The 19,739-nt window shown below is 56.0% G+C and overlaps 1 protein-coding gene across 4 annotated transcripts; it reads left to right on the top strand.

Annotated features, from left to right (window-relative positions):
- The first annotated feature begins 6,908 nt into the window (after positions 1 to 6,908).
- On the top strand, positions 6,909 to 19,333 carry DPF1 (double PHD fingers 1). Of its 4 annotated transcripts, none has more exons than XM_044378212.2 (12): positions 6,909 to 6,982; positions 12,665 to 12,825; positions 12,920 to 13,027; positions 14,363 to 14,490; positions 14,751 to 14,840; positions 15,261 to 15,339; positions 15,540 to 15,671; positions 16,563 to 16,613; positions 16,709 to 16,828; positions 17,946 to 18,058; positions 18,655 to 18,736; positions 18,922 to 19,333. In XM_044378212.2, exons 1-12 carry the CDS (start codon positions 6,951 to 6,953, stop codon positions 18,990 to 18,992), a joined length of 1,167 nt encoding a protein of 388 aa, XP_044234147.1. In that variant the 5' UTR covers positions 6,909 to 6,950; the 3' UTR covers positions 18,993 to 19,333. The 4 variants fall into 4 exon arrangements, with proteins under 4 accessions (XP_044234147.1, XP_057170130.1, XP_026338194.2 ...); XM_057314147.1 differs by having other exon boundaries at positions 18,625 to 18,736; XM_026482409.3 differs by lacking the exon at positions 6,909 to 6,982 and adding an exon at positions 11,206 to 11,282.
- The last annotated feature ends 406 nt before the right edge of the window (positions 19,334 to 19,739 follow it).

Below are 19,739 nucleotides of genomic sequence, written 5' to 3'. Positions count from 1 at the left end.
ATGCCACCTGGCTGCAATGGCATGAGAGACCCCAAGTGAGAAGTGCTCAGCTGAGCCCTGTCACTGAGAACCATGAGAAATAAATGTAATAAACAATGCTGTTTTATGCCACTAAATGTGGCAGAGTTGGTTAAACAGCCAGTGATCACAGGAACAGTGACCTATGGGGTGGGGGTGGGGTGCGGCAGGACGGGAAGGACTTCTGAAACAAAACTTCAAGATGATAAACTGTAAGGTGAAAGAATTTGATGAATTTGATCATGTCAAAATTAAGAGTTCTGTCCAAGGAACAGCCTCATAGATGAAGCTAATGTTTAATGGGCAGAATGAGGGACGATATTTACAACATCTACAACTGATGAATGATTACAATTCAGAAGCTACAGGGAACTCTTGCAAATCGACGCCAAAAGATAACACCCCTGACGCTGATCTTGATGAGCACGGACTAAGGTACAGAATTGGAGAATCACTAGATTGTAGCCGGAAAGTACCATAACACCGTATGTTAACTATACTGGAATTAAAATTAAAAACTTAATTGGGGGGTGCCTGGGTGGCTCAGTCGGTTAAGTGTCTGCTTTTGTCTCAGGTCATGATCTCAGGGTCCTGGGACTGAGTCCCTTGTCGGGCTCCACACTCAGTGGGGAATCCGGGAATCCGTTTGTCCCTCTCCCCCTCCTCCCTGCTCTTGCTCTTTCTCTCTCATAAATAAATCAAACTTACAGAAACCCTTCATTTATTTTATTTTTTAAAAAGATTATTTATTTAGTTATTTGACCGAGGGAGGGAGCGCACAAGCAGGAGGAGCGGCAGAGGGAGAGAGAGAAGCAGGCTTCCTGCTGAGCAGGGAGCCCAACGCGGGACTTGATCCCACGACCCCGGGATCTTGACCTGAGCCAAAGGCAGACGCTTAACTGACTGAGCCACCCAGGCGTCCCAAAAACCCTTAATTTATTTATTTTATTAATTTTTAAAAAGATTTTATTTATTTATTTGACAGAGAGAGACAGCCAGCAAGAGAGGGAACACAAGCAGGGCGAGTGGGAGAGGAAGAAGCAGGCTCCCAGCGGAGGAGCCTGATGTGGGGCTCGATCCCAGAACGCCAGGATCACGCCCTGAGCCGAAGGCAGACGCTTAACAACTGAGCCACCCAGGCGCCCCCCCAAAACCCTTAATTAAAAAAAAAAGGGGATTAAGAGTACACATATCTAAGTACTGAGAAATGTATAGAATTGTTGAATCATTACGTTGTATACTTGAAACTAATATAACACTGTATGTTAATTATACTTGAATTTAAAAAAAAAAGTTCACACCAAAAACAAACAGAACAAAAACATCCCGGGTAGGAAAATATGCAAGGAATTATCAATAGTAATCTGAAAGAAGCAAATTAAAACAACACCGAGAGGGGTGTCTGGCTGGCTCAGTCAGTAGAATGGTGTGGTCAGTTCGAGCCCCATGTTGGGGGCAGAGATTACTTAAAAATAAAAATCTTAAAAAAATAAAAATAGAACAACAGTGAGATATCAGTTAACACTTATTCATGAGGCAAAAGTTAGAAAGCTGGATGATAACAAGTGTTGGCAGGAGTAGCAGTGGCATTGACCAACAGAAAGGACCAGAAAGCATGGATGAAGTATGTGGTAATGCATGGTAAGTGAACTGGATAAACTGGGTAGCCTAGGCCTGGGGAAATAGGGCCCCCATGCACCGCAGGTGGGAGTGGATCAGGGGCCAGGCTTCTGGAGAGTAATCCATTCATTCAGTCACAGAAATTTCTGAGCACCTGCTCTACGGCTGTCACTGTTCCAGGGACCAGGTTACATCAGGAGCTTAATCAGGGCAGAACAGGCAATAAACAATATCGTAAATAAGTGCATTATATATTAGAAGGTGATAAGGATAATGGGGAAATTTTTTTCAGATTTTTTTAAAGGATTTTTATTTTTAAGTAATCTCCACACCCAGCGTGGGGCTAGAACTCACAACCCCAAGATCAAGAGTCCCATGCTCTACTGACTGAGGCAGCCAGGCGCCCCAAGAATCATGGGAAAAATTAAACGGAGAAAAAATTAATCATAGCAAAGAGACTGGAAGTTCTAGGAAGGGGGAAGATTGCCATTTTCAATAGGGTACTGTGGTAGGCAGAAAAATGGCCCCCAAAATGTCTGTGTTCTAATCCCCAGAACCTGGGACTATGTTACCTTACATGGCAGAAGGGACTTTGCTAATGTGATTAAGTTAAGGGTCTTAAGGTGGGGAACACTCTGCTGGAGTGTCCAATGTAATTATAAGGGTCCTTATAAGAGAGAAGAAGAGAGGGCGCTTGGGTGGCTCAGTCAGTTGAGCAACTGCCTTCGGCTCAGGTCATGATCCCAGGGTCCTGGGATGGAGCCCCAAGTTGGGCTCCCTGCTCAGCGGGGAGGCTGCTTCTCCCTCTTCCTCTGCAGCTCCCCCTGCTTGTGTTCTCTCTCTCTCTCAAATGAATGAATAAAATCTTAAAAAAAAAATTTTTAAAAGAGAGAGAGAGAGGCAGAGGGAAATTTGACACAGACGACAAAGTGATGTGAAGACGAGCAGAGAAAGATTTGAAGATACCGGCCTTGAAGGCTGGAGAGTGGGCGGTCACAAGCCAAGGAAAGCGGTCAGCCACCAGATGCTGGGAAAGGCGCAGACCCGATGCTCTCCCAGCGCCTCCAGAAGGAGGGGGGCCCTATCCACACCTTGATTTCACCCCCAGTGATACTGATTTCAGACTTCTGGCCTCCAGGAGTGTAGGAGAAGACATTTCTGTCGTCTAAAGCTACTGAGTCTGTAGTCATCTGTCACAGTGGTCACGTTCTGTCACTTCTCATCCCCTCCTCACCCCTGCTCTGCCCCCTCCTTCCACTGGAGCCACTGTGCCCTCCCCATTCTCTGTGCTCCTGCCCCCCGAAACCGTGGGGATCTTTCTAGGACAGTGTTAGATCGTGCTTAGAATGTACCACTGGCTTCCTCACCCCAGGGTTTTAAGGTCCTACCTGATGTGGTCTGACCTTGTCCTCAGTCTCAGGATTGCTGTGAGGGTCACATGACTGGGCACCGGCAGGGGGAAGACTGCTCAGTGACCAGGACTCTCCCCATAGCCAGCCCGTCCGGGCAGCACACAGGTTGCTTTGGGGTCGGCACCCAAGTTCAAGTCCAGGCTTTGGGATTTATTTGTGATCCCCCACCAGAGACCACCCCTCTGGGGGAGGGGGAGGGGATGGAATCATGCCCATCCCACTAGGCTGTTGGGATTATATATGTAAAACCACAGCCCGGGTGAGGTGCACGGTCAGTGTTCAGCCACAGGCATTTATGATGTAAGGATCACATTAACACGTGCTAAAGTGTGCCAGGCGCTGTTCTAAGTGCTTCACATGGACCCACAGCATCCTCCCCACACACCTGGGAAGTTGCAACTATTACACCTGTTTTGCAGATGAGAAAACAAAAGTTCCGGAAAGATGAAGGAGGTTCCTGCAGAGCTACAGGGAACACAGGACATTGGCCCACAGAGCCCACGCCATCCACTCTTGGCTGTGTGGCTTGTGATATGACCCCCGCTCCCCCACCCCACCGCACCCCAGTGCTTGGTAACTTTCCCTTCAACAGCATTTTGTTTCTTCTTTCTGTGTTTGTCCTCAAACACTAACCCAGTGGTTCTCATGCCTTGAGGTCATTAGAAAGATGTGGGGGCTTACTAAGGATAGATTCTGGGGTCTGTTTTCAGACACCCTGAATCTCTAGGACTGGGGTGTTTTGGGGGGGGTGGAATTTTCACAGAAGACCTGAGTGGATTCTGACCCGGGAAGTGAGTAAGCTCCCTCTCAGAGTAGCACAGGGTGGAAAGGCGAGGTTAGCTTCTCAGTCAGACCTGGGTTCAAATGCTAGCTCTCCCTGCCCTGATGGGGCTCTTGGTGAAGGTATTGTCCCTCTGAGCCTAAGTTGCTTGTCGTGCTGAGGACCAGTCCTGCCTCCTGAGGGTGGGCAGTATGATTCAGGGATATAGAACCTAAAAAGCCCAGTCCAGGTCCTGACACACAGGAAGAGCTAAACCACTGGTGTGACTCTTATTAATCATCATTGCTGTTGCCCTGGTGTTGCGTGATCCCCAACCTCACCCCCTTCGTACTTCAATATCCCCGTCTGGTCAGACTTCGGAAGGTCATGTGTGAACATCCCAAGGGAGGCTTAGGGGAGGGCTGTATACTCTGAAGATTAGTGGCGAAGAGAGGGATGTGGGGTGGGAGGTTAGCAAAGGTGTCTCCCTCAGAGGCCCAGGTGAAGCCCCCAGGGGTCTGGAACAGAGGATGTCCTAGCGATTCTACAGGGCTTCTGGGGTAGGGTGTCAAACACCAGTGACCAGGTGCCGGACAGGGTCTGAGGCCAGGGTGGGTGGACCAGTGTCTCCACTAGTGGCCCCACTGCCAGCAGGGAATCTGTCCAGGTCTGAGGATTCAGAACTGCCTGTGTGGACAAAGACTGGGGCCATAGCGCCCTCTACCGGCCATATCCTTGGGCTCCAGGGTTAGGAGAAGTGACCAAAGGCTGGGACTTCCAGGATCAGTGTTCGTTCCCAACACTTGCGTGACAGCAAGATCGGGCATCAGGCCCCCAAGATGTCAGAACAGACAATTGCCCCATGTCTAGAGAGGGCAAGGGGTCAGGACTCGAAAGGATTCCCGTGGAATCTCCTCCAAAAAGCCCCTCCCTGACTCACAGCCAGGGGCAGGAGCCTCCTCTGGGCTCCCACTGTTCCTGTGCTTCCCTGTCCCAGCCTTGGCCCCTCTGCTTGTGCTTCATCCACTCTTGGTTGTCATTGTGTGCGGATGGGTTTGTTATCCCACCGGGCTGTGCGCTTACGAGCCCAAGGCAGAGCCAGCACAACTGTGTCAAGCATGCCTGCACAGAGCTGGGGACCGTAATACTTGAGAAAGGAGTGAATGTGCCTGTGAACCTCTCCTTCTCTTTGTCTTTGGCTCCAGCCCTCTGCTGGGGTGGGGGGAGTCTCCTTAATACAGCATCCCCTTCAGGGTGTGCAAGTGTCTCTGTGTGGGAGGGCACAGTCTGGAGCCCACCTTACTCTCTGTTCTGCTGGTTGCATGGCTCAGAGCTAGACGGTGGGGAGAGACACGGAGCATAACGTCTGGTTGATCCACTCATTTGTTCAACAAATAATTACTGAGCACCTACCACTTTTCAGGCCCTGTTCTAGGCACTGGGAAGACAGCAGTGGACAGGGCAACAATGCCTGCCCTCACAGAGCTTATATTCTAATGGGTGGAAACAGACAATAAGTCAAACAACTAAATAGATCTATTACACGATAACAAACTGTGATACGTGTTGGAAGAAAAGGCATTTGAGAGGACAGGGTTATGGGGGATGCTATTTTAGCTGAGGCTGGATCTGAGGAGGTGACATTTAATCAGGAACCTGAATAAAGTGAGGGATGGAGCCATGTGGATATCTGGGGGAGGAACATTCTAGGCAAAGAGAAGAGTAAGTGCAAAGATCCTGTGGCTGACATGGGACTGGAATCTTGAACAGGGAGGAGGCCAGTGTGGCTGGAGCAAAGTCAGCCAAGGGAAGGAAAGAGGGAGATGAGTTCGGAAATCTGATGAGGGTTGGGGAGGGGATCAAGTAGGGCCTCGAGGGCTGAGGGAGGATTTTGCATTTTATTCCAATTGTGAAAGAAGCCACTGGAGGTTTTGAGCCAGAGAGCATTGTGATGCCATGTGTTTTCGATAGCCCACTCTGGAGGCTGTGGGCAGAATAGACCTGGAGCTGTCCAGGCAGGAGACAATGCGGACGGTACCAGGTAGAGGCTGTGAAGGGAGAAGACTAGATGCATCCTGGATCTGTTTTGTGAATGTAGAGATAATAGGATTTGCTGATGGGCTTGGTGTGTGTGTGTGTGTGTGTGTGTGTGTGTGTGTGTGTGTAAAAGAAGAGAGCCAATGATTGATTGCACTTAGAACAAAATCCATTTTCTTTCTAATGTCCTACAAGGCTCTACATGATCTGGGTCCTTGCTCTCTCCCCAACCTTGTCTCTCCCCTCACTCACTCTGCTCCAGTCATACCAGCTTTCTTGCTGATCTTTGCACTTGTCAAAGCTCGCTCCCTCTCCCCTCCTATTGCCTGGCTGGAACTTCTCAGGTCTCAGCTCAAATGCCACCTCCTCAGAGAAGCCACTTTGTAGCATTCATAATTCTCTAAAATGCTTTTGTCTATTTGCTTTCTTCTTTATCACCTATCAGTTTTTCTCCATGAAAAGGTCAGCTCCTTGAGGGCAGTGACTTTGTTGGTCTCTGCTGTATGCCACAGTATGTAGAAGAGTGCCTGGCACCTGGCAGGCACTGAATAAGTGAACAAAGGCAGTGATTAACCCCTGTGCTTGTTTACACGCTGGCTTACACAGAAGAGACACCCAGACCAGCAAGCATAGACAAGAATACACACAGATCCTGGGGTCATCCACATACCCTGGGGAGACCCAGAGGCCAGGGACCACCTGCTCCCACGCCCGCGGTTCCTGGAGGATGGAGAGCCCGAGATGGGAAAGGAGAACCCTCAGGGAGGAGGAAAGGATGCTCTGGGACGAGCCCAGCCCCGCCCTGTATCCTCAGCAGCCAATGGGCGCGTGGTCCTCCCGGCGCCCCCTGGGACGTGTAGTCCGGCCGGGGGCGCCCTCGGGCGCCGCCGCGCGCCCCTAGACTCCACGTCCCGTCGTGCGCCGGGAGGTGCGGGGATTGGCCGAGCCCCGCCCCCGGCCCGCCCCGCTCGGCTCGCGCCGCAGCCCCAAGAATGAATGAAATCGTAGCGCGCTGGGCGGCAGAGCGGGCGGCGCAGGCCGGGCTGGGCCCGCGCGCGGCGGCAGCAGCGCCCCGGGCCGGAGGCGGCCCAGCCGAGCGGGCCATGGCCACCGCCATTCAGAACCCGCTCAAGTCGTGAGTGTCCCCGCCGTCCACGTCCCTCCATCCCGCCCCCCACCCCCGGCCCTTCCCCCGCCCTCGCTGGGGAAGGGGATGCAGCGCGCGGAAGGTAGTTTAATGGGGGCCCCCAGAGCGCCCCCGCCATCCCTGGGGGACCCGCCGCCCCTTGTTGTTCCCTGGGGTTGGGGGCGGGAGCCCCTTCAGGGTCGCGGGGGCGTCTCTTCTTTGTCGCTGTCAGTGAAGGAATGTGGCGCGGGCTGGGGGGTGGCGGAGGCCGTTTCCCCACCCAGAGTGGGGGTAGGGGCTTCCCTCTCCTCCTCCTCCATCTCTCCTCCTCCGCGTCTCCGGGGGCGCCGGGCCTGCCCCGGCATAGAGCTGGGAGTACGGAAGCCTAAGTCCAGACCTCGGTCTCCGGGGTCTTCACCACCCTCTTTCCTCTCATCAGAACACCTTTCTCTTTCCCCTCTCTTTCTCCGGGGACCTCGGCCCGCGCGGCCGCAGGGTGGGAGCTGAGACGTCGGGGATCCTGTCTCCCCTTTTTCCTCCCCAGGTCTTCAGGACCTGGAAGCTCCGACGCCCAGGTCAGCTTAGACCGTGGGATCGCTCCCTCTCCCCGCCCATAGGCATCTATCGAGAGCATCTCTCATCCCCTTGGGGACCGGATGCCTCGGGAGAGGATGCTGGCAGCGCCCTCAATCTCGGGGGATTCCCTCCCTTTCTGCCTGTCCGCGTCCCTCCTCCGAGCGTTAGCTTCCTCCTGGGCCCGGTGGCTGGGAACCTGGACGCCTGGGTTCGAGCCCAGCCCTGTCCCATCCCTCCCCTCTCCTAGCCACCCCTCGCTCTGTCCACCTCTCTTCTTCTCTCTCTTTCCATCTCTCTCTCTCTCTCTCTCTCTCGCTCCCTCTTCGGGATCCCGGACTCCCGGGTCCCAGCGCTCCCCACCCCCTTTCCTCCAGCGGTGACAGCGGGCTCAGAGTGACAGGCGCGCGGCCGTTCCCGCCCTCCCTCCTAGGCTGGCGAGCGCGGCACTCCCCTCCCCCTCCTCCCGGGCCTGGGGGAGGAGGCGGAGGGCGAACGCCCGCGGCGCCGCACAAAGGGGCTGGGGCGACCTCCCCCCCAATCCCCCTTCCCCGAACCCCTTGCGCTCGCCGTCTTGACCTTGAGCAACCGGTGCTCGTGGGTGGGGAGGAGGAAGGGACCGGGAGTGCCCCCCACCCTCCCAAGAGCTGTGTCTGTGGGCTGCACCCAAGGCCCCCAGTAGTTTCTGGTTTGGGCGAGGTGGCGGGGGCAGGCTGTTGGGAGAGGAGGGGGTCGGGGGTTAATAGGCACGCGCCTACACGTGTGGCTTTGCGGTGAGCCAGAGAGCTTACAGGGCGTGTGTGCCGAGCTGGGGTCAGTGTGAGGAGGTGTGTGATGGTGACACCCTTCTGCTTCCCTCTCACTCTGTCTTACACACAGACAGATGTGTCTCCTGGCTGGGACAGGGTTCCTATGCAGGTTGGTGGTGTGTCTACTGGCATTCTGGCCCCCTCCCTCTGACCCTGGCCCAGACCTCTTGGAGGAGGCCAGAGGCAGCGCTGGGGTGGGAGTGCCTGCGCCCTTATTTGCCCTTCTTAGCTCTCACTGTTGGAGAGGTCTGCAGGGTTGAGGGTTGAGGGTAGGAACTGGCTCCTGAAAGAATGTGAGAGCCAAATCCCCTTGGGAGTGGGAGAGTGGACTGAGCAGGCCTAGGGGTTCTGACTACCTGGTTTCAAACCTCACCTTGAGCAATTAATTCACACCCCCCATCCCCCTCCTCCAGAGCCTCAGTATTACCACCTGTGTAATGGGGAATCATAACAGTGCCTATGACCTCAAGAGGCTGTTGTAATCTTTGTAAAGCACTTGGTACAGAGCCTGACCCTCACTAAATGTACTAATTAGTAGTCATAGTATCAATATTGATTTCTCATGGGGCCCACTTTCCGTGTAGGGAACTGCAGGGGCCTGAATAAGGTTGGGGTGGGAGTGCCGGTGTCCTTCTCTGCTCTCATCTTCTGAGGGTCTGCAGTGATGAGGCTAGGCAGTGAGGCTAGGAGGACTGCTTCGGCAGGGGAGTTCAGGTGTGGGAGAGGGATCTGTGAAGGCGACTAGGGGAGAGGGAAGGGAGGGAAGTGACAGCTTGTGTCTGCGGGTCAATCGTACTGCTGGACAAGGGCCTCCAGGGAGGTGATGGAGTATATTCTACACTCAGGCTCCAAACTGATCGAATTGCTGTAAGTGTTCTGGGGTGGGGCAGGAGTGAGCTGGGGTGTCTGAGGCTGGAGGTGTGGGGAGCAAGTGTAATGTGCTGGGGGACCTGTGAGGGTGGTGGGAGGTGTGAGAGGAAGGTGGCAAGGGCACTCTCAGAGCTGAGCGGATGGGCGGAGGGGCAGGGCTTTCTGCTGGTGAGGTATGGGGTGGCCAGTATAGGAGCGTGGACATGGGGGTACCGGGCGTCCCTGACTTACTCCCCTTGCCACCTACTCTAGGCCAGATGTGAAGCCAAGACCCACTGTGTCCTGTTGAGAATGGGGGAGGGGTCAAGGCCTTACCTGGGGGAGATCAGGGAGAGTTTGTGGAAGGGGTCTAAGACTAGGAGTGAGTGAGTGAGTGTGTGTGTGTGTGTGTGTGTGTGTGTTTACAAGTGATAAGTATGGAAGACATTGAAGGTAGGTGGAGGCATCAAGTGACAAAAGAGGTGAAGCCTAGTCTGCTTCTCTGTCTGCTGGAGAGCCCCCTGGTGGACAAGGACATTTGTGGGCGTTTTTATCCATGCGGGGGCTCAAACTTGAACACAAACTTTGGAGGGGGTGTTCCAGGTGAGTGCTGGTGTGGCCTGGTGGGTCAGCTCGCTGTCTGTCTGGGGATCCCTTAGGGTACAGTATGTGTGGGTGACAGTGGGAGAAAGAAGGAGGTAAACCTCACTTGGGTACAGATACCTAGGTGAGTGGATAATCCTTAGTCCCACCTTCAAACAGTCGCCAGAGGGTGAGGGCATGTAATTTCACCTCCCTCTGTCACTGATTCCTTTTCTGGAAAATGGGGATAAAAATAGCATCGCCTCGGAGGGTCATTGTGAGGACTGTAGGAGTTAACTCCTGTCGAAGTACTTAGAACTTCTGGCACATGGCGGCCACTCAGTATGTTTATTTACTCATTCGGCAAAAACGGATTGAGCATCTATTATGTGCCAGGCATTATTCTTTCTAGTAATGGTTGGCTATCGCCATTTTACATCTTACTGCATATCAGATCCTCTTTGTGGAGTGAATTTACTGAACGTCTACTACCTGCCAGGTACCTTTTAAAAGGGTGCCTTTTACCTTTATGGGGGTGCCTCGGTGGCTGAGTCCCTTAAGCGTTGGATTCTTGATCTCAACTCAGGTCTGGATTTCACAGAGGGTGGGCTCCACGCTGGGCATGGGGGAAAAAAAATAAAAACACTTTATGCATATTTACTCATTTAGTCCTTACAACAATCCAGTGAGGTGTGATCCTCATTTTACAGATGAGGAAACTGAGGCCCAGAAAGTTAAGTCATTTGCCCAAGGCCACATGGCCAGCAAGTTGCAGAGCCAGGATTTGAACCCCCAAGGTGCGGCTCCTGCTCCTTGCCAGCATTGTGCTACCAGGCCTGCGGAAGGACGGGCTGGAGCAGGGCGGGGTCACTGTGAGAGTGACTGCCCTAGTGGGACAGCTAGGGTTCTCGGGAGCTGAGGGCTGGGGATGGGGGAGGGAGAGGTGTCAGCCTGTCAAGTGCAGGCACGCCGGTGGGGACGTTTGTGTGGGCACCTCTGAGGTATCTCTAAGTCTCATGGCATCGAAGTGTTTGTGTGAGTGTAAATGTATGTGAGTCTGTGAAGGTGTGGGAGGGAAGTGTGCGTGAGTCTGCGTGGGAGGCTGTGAGTATACGTGTGAATGTGTGTGTAAACTGCCGTACGGGGGTGTGTGCGAGTCCAGGTGTGCATATGTGAGTGGATGCCCGGGACACTGGATGCGCGTAAGAGCGGGCGCGTGTGAGTGACCGTGCGCGCTCCCTGGGCCGCACCTCTGCGCCCCCTTCCCCTCGGGGTCCCGCCGGCCCCCAGGCCCGGGACTACCACTCCCAGCATGGCCCGGGCGGGCCCGCCCTGCCGTCGTGATTGGCTGTGGCCCGGGTGCTCCCGCCCCGCGGGAATGAATGGATGGGCGGCCTCAGCGCCCGCCCGAGCGCTGGGAGGACCGACCCGGCGGGGACCTGCTGGGGGCAGGACCCGGGGAGCAAGATGGCCACGGTCATCCCCGGCCCCCTGAGGTGCTGCGGGCCAGCGGGAGGCGGGAGAGGGCGCGCGGGCGGGTCTGCGCGGGCGTGTGTGTGTGTGTGTGGCGGCCGGGGGTGGGGCCGATGGGGTGTCTGGGGGGCTGTCACCGTGGGCCGTGCTGCGCGGGGGTGCGAATGTGTGTGACTGTGGGTCTCTGGCAAGAACGGTGTCCGATGCGCTGCTCCTGGAGGAGCGGAGGGTGCGGGGAACTCGGAGTCCTCTTCGGGTCCTTTTCGGGGGAAGGGGGTCATGTCCCGCCCCGCGACCCCCTGGGTTGGGGAGAGAGTGAAATGGCCTGGGGGTGCGGGAGCCTTGGTAAACTTGAGTGAAGCCCACACTACCTTTGTCTTGGCATGTGGAGTGTGTGTCACTTGTTTGTTTGTTTGTTTGTTTGTTTTTAATGTGTGTGGATGTGTTTAATTTATTTTAGACTACGCTAGGTATCTTTGGATATTTGGGTCTTTGAGTGTGTGCACATGTCCTCTGAAACTGCATCATTTGTGTTCTGTGTTTGATTTGTAGGTATGGACGTATTTATGTGTAAAATTTTGTGTGACTATGGGTGGATTTGTCTGTTTCTGTGTTGTCTGTGTGCATCTTTGTGTGAATATGTGGTGTTTTAGATGTTGGTTTCTATATTATGTATCTTTGTGATTGTGTGCGTGTGTGTCCTGTGTGAATCTGTGTGATTTCTTTGTATAGTGTGTCTGGATATTGTGTGTGCGCGTGTGTTTTGTTTGTGTTGTATCTTAGGGTATGTAAGTGCGTGTGTGGGTAGTTTAACATTCTTCTCATAATATTTGTGTATCTCTGTGTGTCTTTGGATGTGTGTGTGTGTGTGTGTGTGTGTATAGTGCTGTGTGTGTGATCTGTGCTCATGTTGTGTGTCTTTGTGCGGGTGCTTTGTTTATGTTGTGTGTCTTTGGATATGTGATGTGTATTGCATGGATATATGTATGATGTGTCTGTTCCTACACTAGGTGACCACGATGTTTGTGTTTTCTCAGTAGATACTTGTGTGTGCATATATGTGGGATTTGTCCGGTTTTCCTTTGTGAGTTTTGGGATATGTCTCTCTTTGTGCGAGAATCCTGTGTGGTTTGGTTGTGTTGTGTATTTTGATATGTGCATGTATGGATGGGTCCTGGAGCATTTTGGTCTGTTTCTATACTGTGTGTATCTTACTCGGTGGCTCCAGCCCTGCTTGGGCCCTCGGTTGGGGGCTCCCGAGTCCAGGAACGCCAGGAGGGGAGAGGTGAGGTTGGGGGAGTCGGCGCACCCATTCCTGAGGGGCGCGCTGAGGGAGGGGTGCTGGGCGAGCAGGCGCTCCTGCCCTTGCTGACAGCCACTCGCCCGCTCACTCGCCCCCTCGCAGCCTAGGCGAGGACTTCTACCGCGAGGCCATTGAGCACTGTCGCAGCTACAACGCGCGCCTGTGCGCCGAGCGCAGCCTGCGCCTGCCCTTCCTCGACTCGCAGACCGGCGTGGCTCAGAACAACTGCTACATCTGGATGGAAAAGACCCACCGCGGCCCTGGTACCGGCCGGGAGGACGGGGGCGGGGAGGGGCGGGGCGGCGGCTTTGCGGCCGTCTTCCGTGTTCTCACGGCCCTTTGCCCTTCTCACTCCAGGTTTGGCCCCCGGACAGATCTACACGTACCCCGCGCGCTGTTGGAGAAAGAAACGGAGACTCAACATCCTGGAGGACCCCAGACTCCGGCCCTGCGAGTACAAGATCGGTGGGTGGAGCTTCATCCTGTGCCTGGGGTGGCCCCGTCGGTGTCCCTAGCGCACGCTGATAAGCGTGTGATGACGCCAGTGTGGATCCGAGCGTTTGCCTTTATTTCCCTCCGAGCGAGTGTCTGCAGGTGTGTGTCTGGGTGTAGCTCAGACCTTCTGCGGTTTTCCCTGAGCGACTGGGCTTTGCACTTGGACTGGATCTTTTCCTACTTGGGCCCAGGTGTATCAGGGGCGCAGAGTGGTATCTGTTACGTGTGTTGAGGCGTATCTTCCCCGGTGAGCTGGGATGTGTCAGCGTCTGGCTGTATTTCTTCCTATGGGCGCCTGCATGTGTCTGGACGTGTCAGTGTCTTTCCATCTGTAGTGGAGTGTATCTAAGTGTCTGTGTCTCTTTCTAGGTGTTTCCAAGAGAACTTGAGGGTTTACTTAGTCTTGTGTGTGTCTGGTCAGAGTGTCCAGCTGTTGCTGAGTGTGTCTTGTGTCTGGGTGTATCAGGGTGTCTGGCTGTCTCTTCCTTTGAGTGTCCAGATGCCTTGGAACGGCTGGGAGAATCTCTTCCCCTAGTGGCTGGTGTATTAGGTGTATTTCTGCCCACGAGTGCTGGTGCAGCCAGAGCGTGGGGCTTCCTTACTTCTTGGATGTGACCAGGACTGTCAGAGTCACTGGCTCTTTCTCTTCCCCTGTCCAGGTGTATCCAAGGGTCTGTGTGGGTCCAGGTGTATTGAAGTGTCCATCTGGCTGTGTCTTTCTGGGTGTGTCTGTCTGCCTCAGAGGGACTGTGTGTCTCCCCTGTGTATGTCCACATGTATCCATTTGAGTGATCCTCTCTAGGAATGTCTGTCTCTCCCCGCTGTGCGTCCAGGTGTAGGGTAGGGTCTGGCTGTCTTCCTCATGGGGATCTAGGGACAGCTGATGGTTTAATGGCTCTTTCTGATTGTCTCCGGGTGTATCCAAGGGCTTGGATGTGTTTCCTCCACGCGTCTCGGTGTATCTCTTCCTTTGTGTGTCTGGCTGTCTCAAGATGATCGGTCTGTATCTCCCATGTGCATCCTGGTGGAGTATCTGTGCCTCTCCATCTGCACCCAGGTGTGAGTGAGGGTCTGGCCGTGTCTCCTTCTGCGTGGGTCTGAGCGGGTCTGAGGGTCTGGCTCGGTCTCTCCCAGGGTCTCAGCATTCTTCCCAGTATGTACGATTGCAGCTTTGGGTCTTGTTGCTGGTCGAGTGTGGGAAAGCCTCTTTCCTGAAGCGAAGGGCATGGTTCCCCGACTTGGGCTGTTTGAAGAATCCTCCAGGGGCAATTTCCCCACTTGACCCCACCATGGCCTTGTCCCCAGATTGTGAGGCACCCCTGAAGAAGGAGGGCGGCCTCCCGGAAGGGCCAGTCCTTGAGGCGCTACTGTGTGCTGAGACAGGGGAGAAGAAGATTGAGTTGAAGGAGGAGGAGACCATTATGGACTGCCAGGTGGGACCGCCCCTCAGGCTCCGGCTGCCTTCTCACCCCCAGCCACCTGCCCCGGCCCACCCTGGCCCTGCTCTGCAATCGCCCCTGGCACCCTAGGGCTTGGGCATCCTAAGTCTCCATCCTTCCACACCGCATCTCTTTTTGGAAGACCTCCTGACTTGTCCTGCTCCCCCCAGTCTCCAGCTGTGTCCACAACCCCCACAAAGCAGGACAGCGTTCCTCATTTTCTTGACCTCAATCTCCCTTCTCCTGGTCCCCAGAAACAGCAACTGCTGGAGTTTCCACATGATCTCGAGGTGGAAGACTTGGAGGATGACATTCCCAGGAGGAAGAACAGGGCTAAAGGAAAGGTATTAACCGCCCCTCCCGTTTTTCTCCATCACCCCGCTCTTCAGTGACAGATCCCGTGTACTGAGCATGCACAGTGGTCAGGCCTTGCCCCAGTTTGACCTCATTTAATCCCCAGAGCTGCCCAAGGTGTGTGTGTGTGTGTGTGTGTGTGTGTGTGTGTGTGTGTATGTGTGTGTGTAGGCTTGTATACCCATTTTACAGAGGAGCAAACTGAGGCCTGGATATTGTTAAGCCATTTGCAAAACAGAGGTTGTGCAGTGGGTTAGACCACCTTTATGCCCACGCTACAGATGAGGAAACAGAACCTCAGAAATGTCGGGGCTCATGGTTAGGAAGTGGTTCACCTTTCGGGCTCAAATGATGAAAGCTCTTTCAGTTCCCTCCCTTTCTTTGCCCCTGTCCCCAACTCTTCCCTCCAGGCATACGGCATCGGGGGTCTCCGGAAACGCCAGGACACCGCTTCCCTGGAGGACCGAGACAAGCCGTATGTCTGTGATAGTGAGTCCTTCTGAAGAGGGGGAAAGAGAGAGAGTGGGGCCTAGAGACCTCTCCCCTGCCGGCCCCCTCCCTCCCGTTCTAGAGCCCGGTGGGAGGGGATGCTTAGGCCTCTGGCAGAGGGGGGAGGCGTGATCCCCGAGGCCAGGGTGGAGGCCGCTTGGGCTGGGAGGGCTGACAGGCCCTCCCTGCTCGCTCTCCAGTCTGTGGGAAACGGTATAAGAACCGGCCAGGGCTCAGCTACCACTACACCCACACCCACCTGGCTGAGGAGGAGGGGGAGGAGAACGCCGAGCGCCACGCCCTGCCCTTCCACCGGAAAAACAACCATAAACGTGAGCAGGCAGGCGGGCTGTGGGGTAGTGAGGGACCCTGGGAGTGGGGGCTGAGGAGCCTGGGAGGGAGGGGGCACATTAGACATTTCTGGAAAATCTCCAGCTCAGCGGTCCCCTCCCCCCACCGACCATGGGGATGCTGGCTCTGGGGTTGCCATGGCAACCAACCATCTCTCCCTCGCTCCCGGCCGGGCATAATATTTCTGGGTCTGATTTATTGTTTCAATTAGAGCTTGGGGAGGGGGGTGATAGATGACTCCCCTCCCTCCCTGCCTCCCTTTCTCCCTTCTCCGCTAAGCTTTGGCTGAGGGGCAGGGTCTGTGGCCTGCAAGCCCTCGGCGCCCGCTCATGCCAATCCCATGCTAGCCCTGACAGCTGAGGGGTGGGGGAGGGCTCGGGGAAGCCTCTGCCAGTGGAGAGACTGTCTTCCCACCCATCTCCTGGTGGGAGAGGGCAGTCCCTTCATGCCGTCCCCACTCCACCCCAGGCACCTCTGTGTTCAGGATTTTTCTTGTGAATGTCCGTCAGTCTCCATGCCAGATCTTGGCCAGTGGTGTACCCACTTTTTATCTAGTTGGGGCTCAGGCAGCACTGGTTTGTCTGGTAGAACTGTGTGAATGGGGAAGCAGGGGGCTCTTCCGAAAGCTGATATTTGCACTTTTACCTAAGAAAGAGGATGCGTGAGTTGTCCTCAGAGAGTTCGGGGTTCCTGATGAGAACTGTTTGGGCCCCCGACTCTGTCCTGCTCCTGGCCACAGCTTGGGGGCAGCTACTCTCTCTCCTTACCTCCCCCATGCCTGGAAAAAGGGGTCCACCCCTGGGGCTGAGGCTGGGGGCAGGGTGGAGCCTTGCCTATGGTGAGAGCCCCTCTCTCTGTCCCCCCAACCCCAGAGTTTTACAAAGAATTGGCCTGGGTCCCTGAGGCACAGAGGAAACACACAGGTAGGGACGCCTCCCTCTGCCCCGACTTCCACAGCAGCCTTTGACTAGGTGCCCCTGCCTGTCTGCGTCAACCCCTGCCTGCTGCTGTCTTTCAGCCAAGAAGGCGCCTGACGGCACTGTCATCCCCAACGGCTACTGTGACTTCTGCCTGGGTGGCTCCAAGAAGACGGGGTGTCCCGAGGACCTCATCTCCTGTGCTGACTGTGGGCGATCAGGTGATACCCCTACCCGAGCTTGCTGGGGGCCGGGGTGGAGGGCACCCCAGGAATCCAGATCTGGAGGGTGGGAGGCAGAGAAATGTGGCTGGGGGTGGGGGGACAGGACTCAGAGCTGGTGGAGTGGACTCCATGGCTGAGGACTGTGGGAAACTGAGGGGGCCAGAGAGGCTCTGGGAATAACGGGAGGTGTTGGTCATGGCATTGCTAGTAGTGGTCTGTGCTTGTCATGGCACAAGGGGTAATGAAAGCTGGTCACCGAGGCATTGTGGGTAGTGGACTGTGATAGTGAGATGGATGGATGGATGGCCATCCAAGATGGATGGCCACTGTCTGGGTACTGTGGATAACCGACGGCACTGGCCATGGACTTGTGGTTCACAGAATGTGGTTTCCCAGGGTGGGCTTGTAGGTAATAGACTGTGGTTGCCTTAACACAGCGGGTAAAGACTTGGGGTTGTCATGGTATTACCGGGAGTGCGATACGGTTGTCATGGCGACTGGGTATACTGGGTATTGTGGCTTGTAAGTGTTGTGGCACCAGGGGTAGTGGCTGAGGGGGTCTCTGCACCAGGGCAGTGGGACGGCCAGTGGGCGGGCATCGCTAAGCAGTGTCAGAGAGAGTTTGGTTGCTGTGGTGTCCTGGGTAATGGGCTTGGGCTGCAGGGAACCCGGAGCGTGGGGACCCCACTGTGGCAGGCAGTTGCCATGGCACCGTGGCTGGGAGACTGTGGTTGCCACGTTACTGTGGTTCACAGAACCTGTTGGCCATTCTGCTGTGGGTAATGGAATGTGGCTGCCTCAGCACAGTGGTTAACAGAACGTGGCTGCCCGGGTGTTGTGGGTGGTAGAAAGTGGTTGCCACAGCACTGTGGGTAATGGAATGCGGTTGCCATGGTGTTCTGGGGAGCAGAATGTGGTTACCATGGTGGCTGGGTAGGAGCCTGGTGGCCACGGAAGCGGTAGCCTGTGGACGCCCGGCACCGTGAGCGGGGCGGAGTCGGGGCAGTGCGCCTTCGGAGCCAAGGGTGGGGGGGCGAGCCATCTCCTCCCCGGGGCTCAGCGGCCCCCAGGGGCATGATGGCCCCTAACCGCACCCCTGCCCCTCGGCCCCCAGGACACCCCTCATGTTTACAGTTTACGGTGAACATGACCGCGGCCGTGCGCACCTACCGCTGGCAGTGCATCGAGTGCAAGTCGTGCAGCCTGTGCGGCACCTCGGAGAACGACGTGAGTGCGCGCCGCCCCCGGCCGCGCCCCCAGGCGGCCCCCGACCCCGCGCCTCCGCCGCCTTTGCCAGCGGGGCCTAGAGCCTCTCCCCGGAGCCCCGCCCCGGGGAGCACTAGTAACCGGTACTATTGTTATTGGTAGTGTGCATTAACTGAGCCCGGCACTTAGCACTTATGCTCTTCAGCTCTCTGACTCCTCCCAACCACCCTCGGAGGTAGGTGCTCCTGCCCCCGCTTCACAGAGGACCCGAGCTCAGAGAGGGGAACTGACTTGCCCGAGGTCACCCAGCTAGGCAAATAGTAGAGCTGGGACCCGAGCCCACATGCGCGGCTTCCAGAGCCGGTATCAGACCATCTGGGTGTCCTTTTAAGTGTTCCACGGAATCTATAAAACGCAGACTAGGAGCTGCAAATGGGCAGACCACAGGGGTGTTCTGCTGGGCCAAGCTGGGTTCTTCAAAGACCTTCTCGGAGCCCCTTCTCGTGGGAGGGCTCACCTTCCCCAGCCCCTGGGACCTACCCCTGCCCCAGCCCCCCCACCCCGGTTTCTGGTGCCCGTGCCCCCAGGGTGCCAGCTGGGCGGGTCTCACCCCCCAGGACCAGCTGCTGTTTTGTGACGACTGCGATCGGGGTTACCACATGTACTGCCTGAGTCCCCCCATGGCGGAGCCCCCGGAAGGTGAGAGAAGAGGTGGGCACCGCATGGGGTGGGGTGGGGGGTGGGTTGAAAATTGTCCTCCTGCTGGTGAAGACCAAGGACTGTGGGACTGTATCTGCTGGTTGGGAGGGAGGTGGGCCAGCCCTTCTGGGACCTGGGCCTAACTCCCTGTCTCTATCCCCCCCTCCCCCCCCCCCCGCCCCCAGGGAGCTGGAGTTGTCACCTCTGTCTTCGGCACCTGAAAGAGAAGGCCTCTGCCTACATCACCCTCACCTAGGCCTGGCTCTGGCGCACCTGGACCTCTGGGGTGGTGCTTCCCGAGCTCCTCCATGCTCTCCCCGCCCTCAGTGCTCCACAGTGGGAGGGGGAGAGGGGGAGCCCGAGAGCGGGCTGGGGCACCCCCTTCCCTCTGTGCAAGTGGAATATTTGCCCTGTGGGTTGGTGGGCCCAGCAGGGCCCCTCTCCCTTCCTCTCCTTCCCCATCCCTTGGCAAATGGGCACCAGGGGGTTCTGCTCCCCTCAAAGCCATACCCCGCCTCTGGGCGGGCATGAGGGGTGGTAGATGCCAGCCCGAGGCACGGACACAGCGTTTTTCTAAAGAAAAAGTCAAAAAGTAAAAAAAAAAAAAGAAGAAAAAAAAAAGAAAAAAGAAATTAATATATACAAAGAGTCCTATAAGGCCTGGCTGGGCGGAGGGGGCACTGCTGAGCACATCCACTGGGCACCAGTCTAAGCCAGCTTCCTGCCTAGCAGCCCCCCCACCCAGTTTCTGGAGTTGCAGCTGTCCCACCTCCTCACCCCAAGTGGGCACCATTCCCCCCTTGTGCCCAGGGCAGGTGGGTGTGGTGTCCACCCTCGCCCCCTCTTGGTGCCCACCGTGGATACTGCATGACGTGAACCATGGTTTTGAACTCCGCTCCTGCTCCCTCCCTGAGAGCCCCGCCCTGCCGCTCTGTGCCTGCCTTGGCTGGGGCCTGCCGTGGCTGGTGGGCATCGGCTGGGGGGGCCAGGCGGGCCCCTGCCC

Source organism: Ursus arctos, unplaced genomic scaffold (genome assembly GCF_023065955.2).
Source record: "Ursus arctos isolate Adak ecotype North America unplaced genomic scaffold, UrsArc2.0 scaffold_19, whole genome shotgun sequence".
NCBI classification, from domain to species: domain Eukaryota; kingdom Metazoa; phylum Chordata; class Mammalia; order Carnivora; family Ursidae; genus Ursus; species Ursus arctos.
The sequence above is the reverse complement of the archived record's forward strand: the minus strand, read 5'-3'. Positions and strand labels throughout refer to the sequence as shown.

Coding starts and splice junctions, on each gene's coding strand:
- DPF1 (XM_057314147.1), top strand. CDS start 6,951: ATGGCCACCGCCATTCAGAACCCGCTCAAGTC. Junction 6,983..12,664: donor ATTCAGAACCCGCTCAAGTC/GTGAGTGTCCCC, acceptor GCCCCCTCGCAG/CCTAGGCGAGGACTTCTACC. Junction 15,340..15,539: donor CAAGCCGTATGTCTGTGATA/GTGAGTCCTTCT, acceptor CTCGCTCTCCAG/TCTGTGGGAAACGGTATAAG.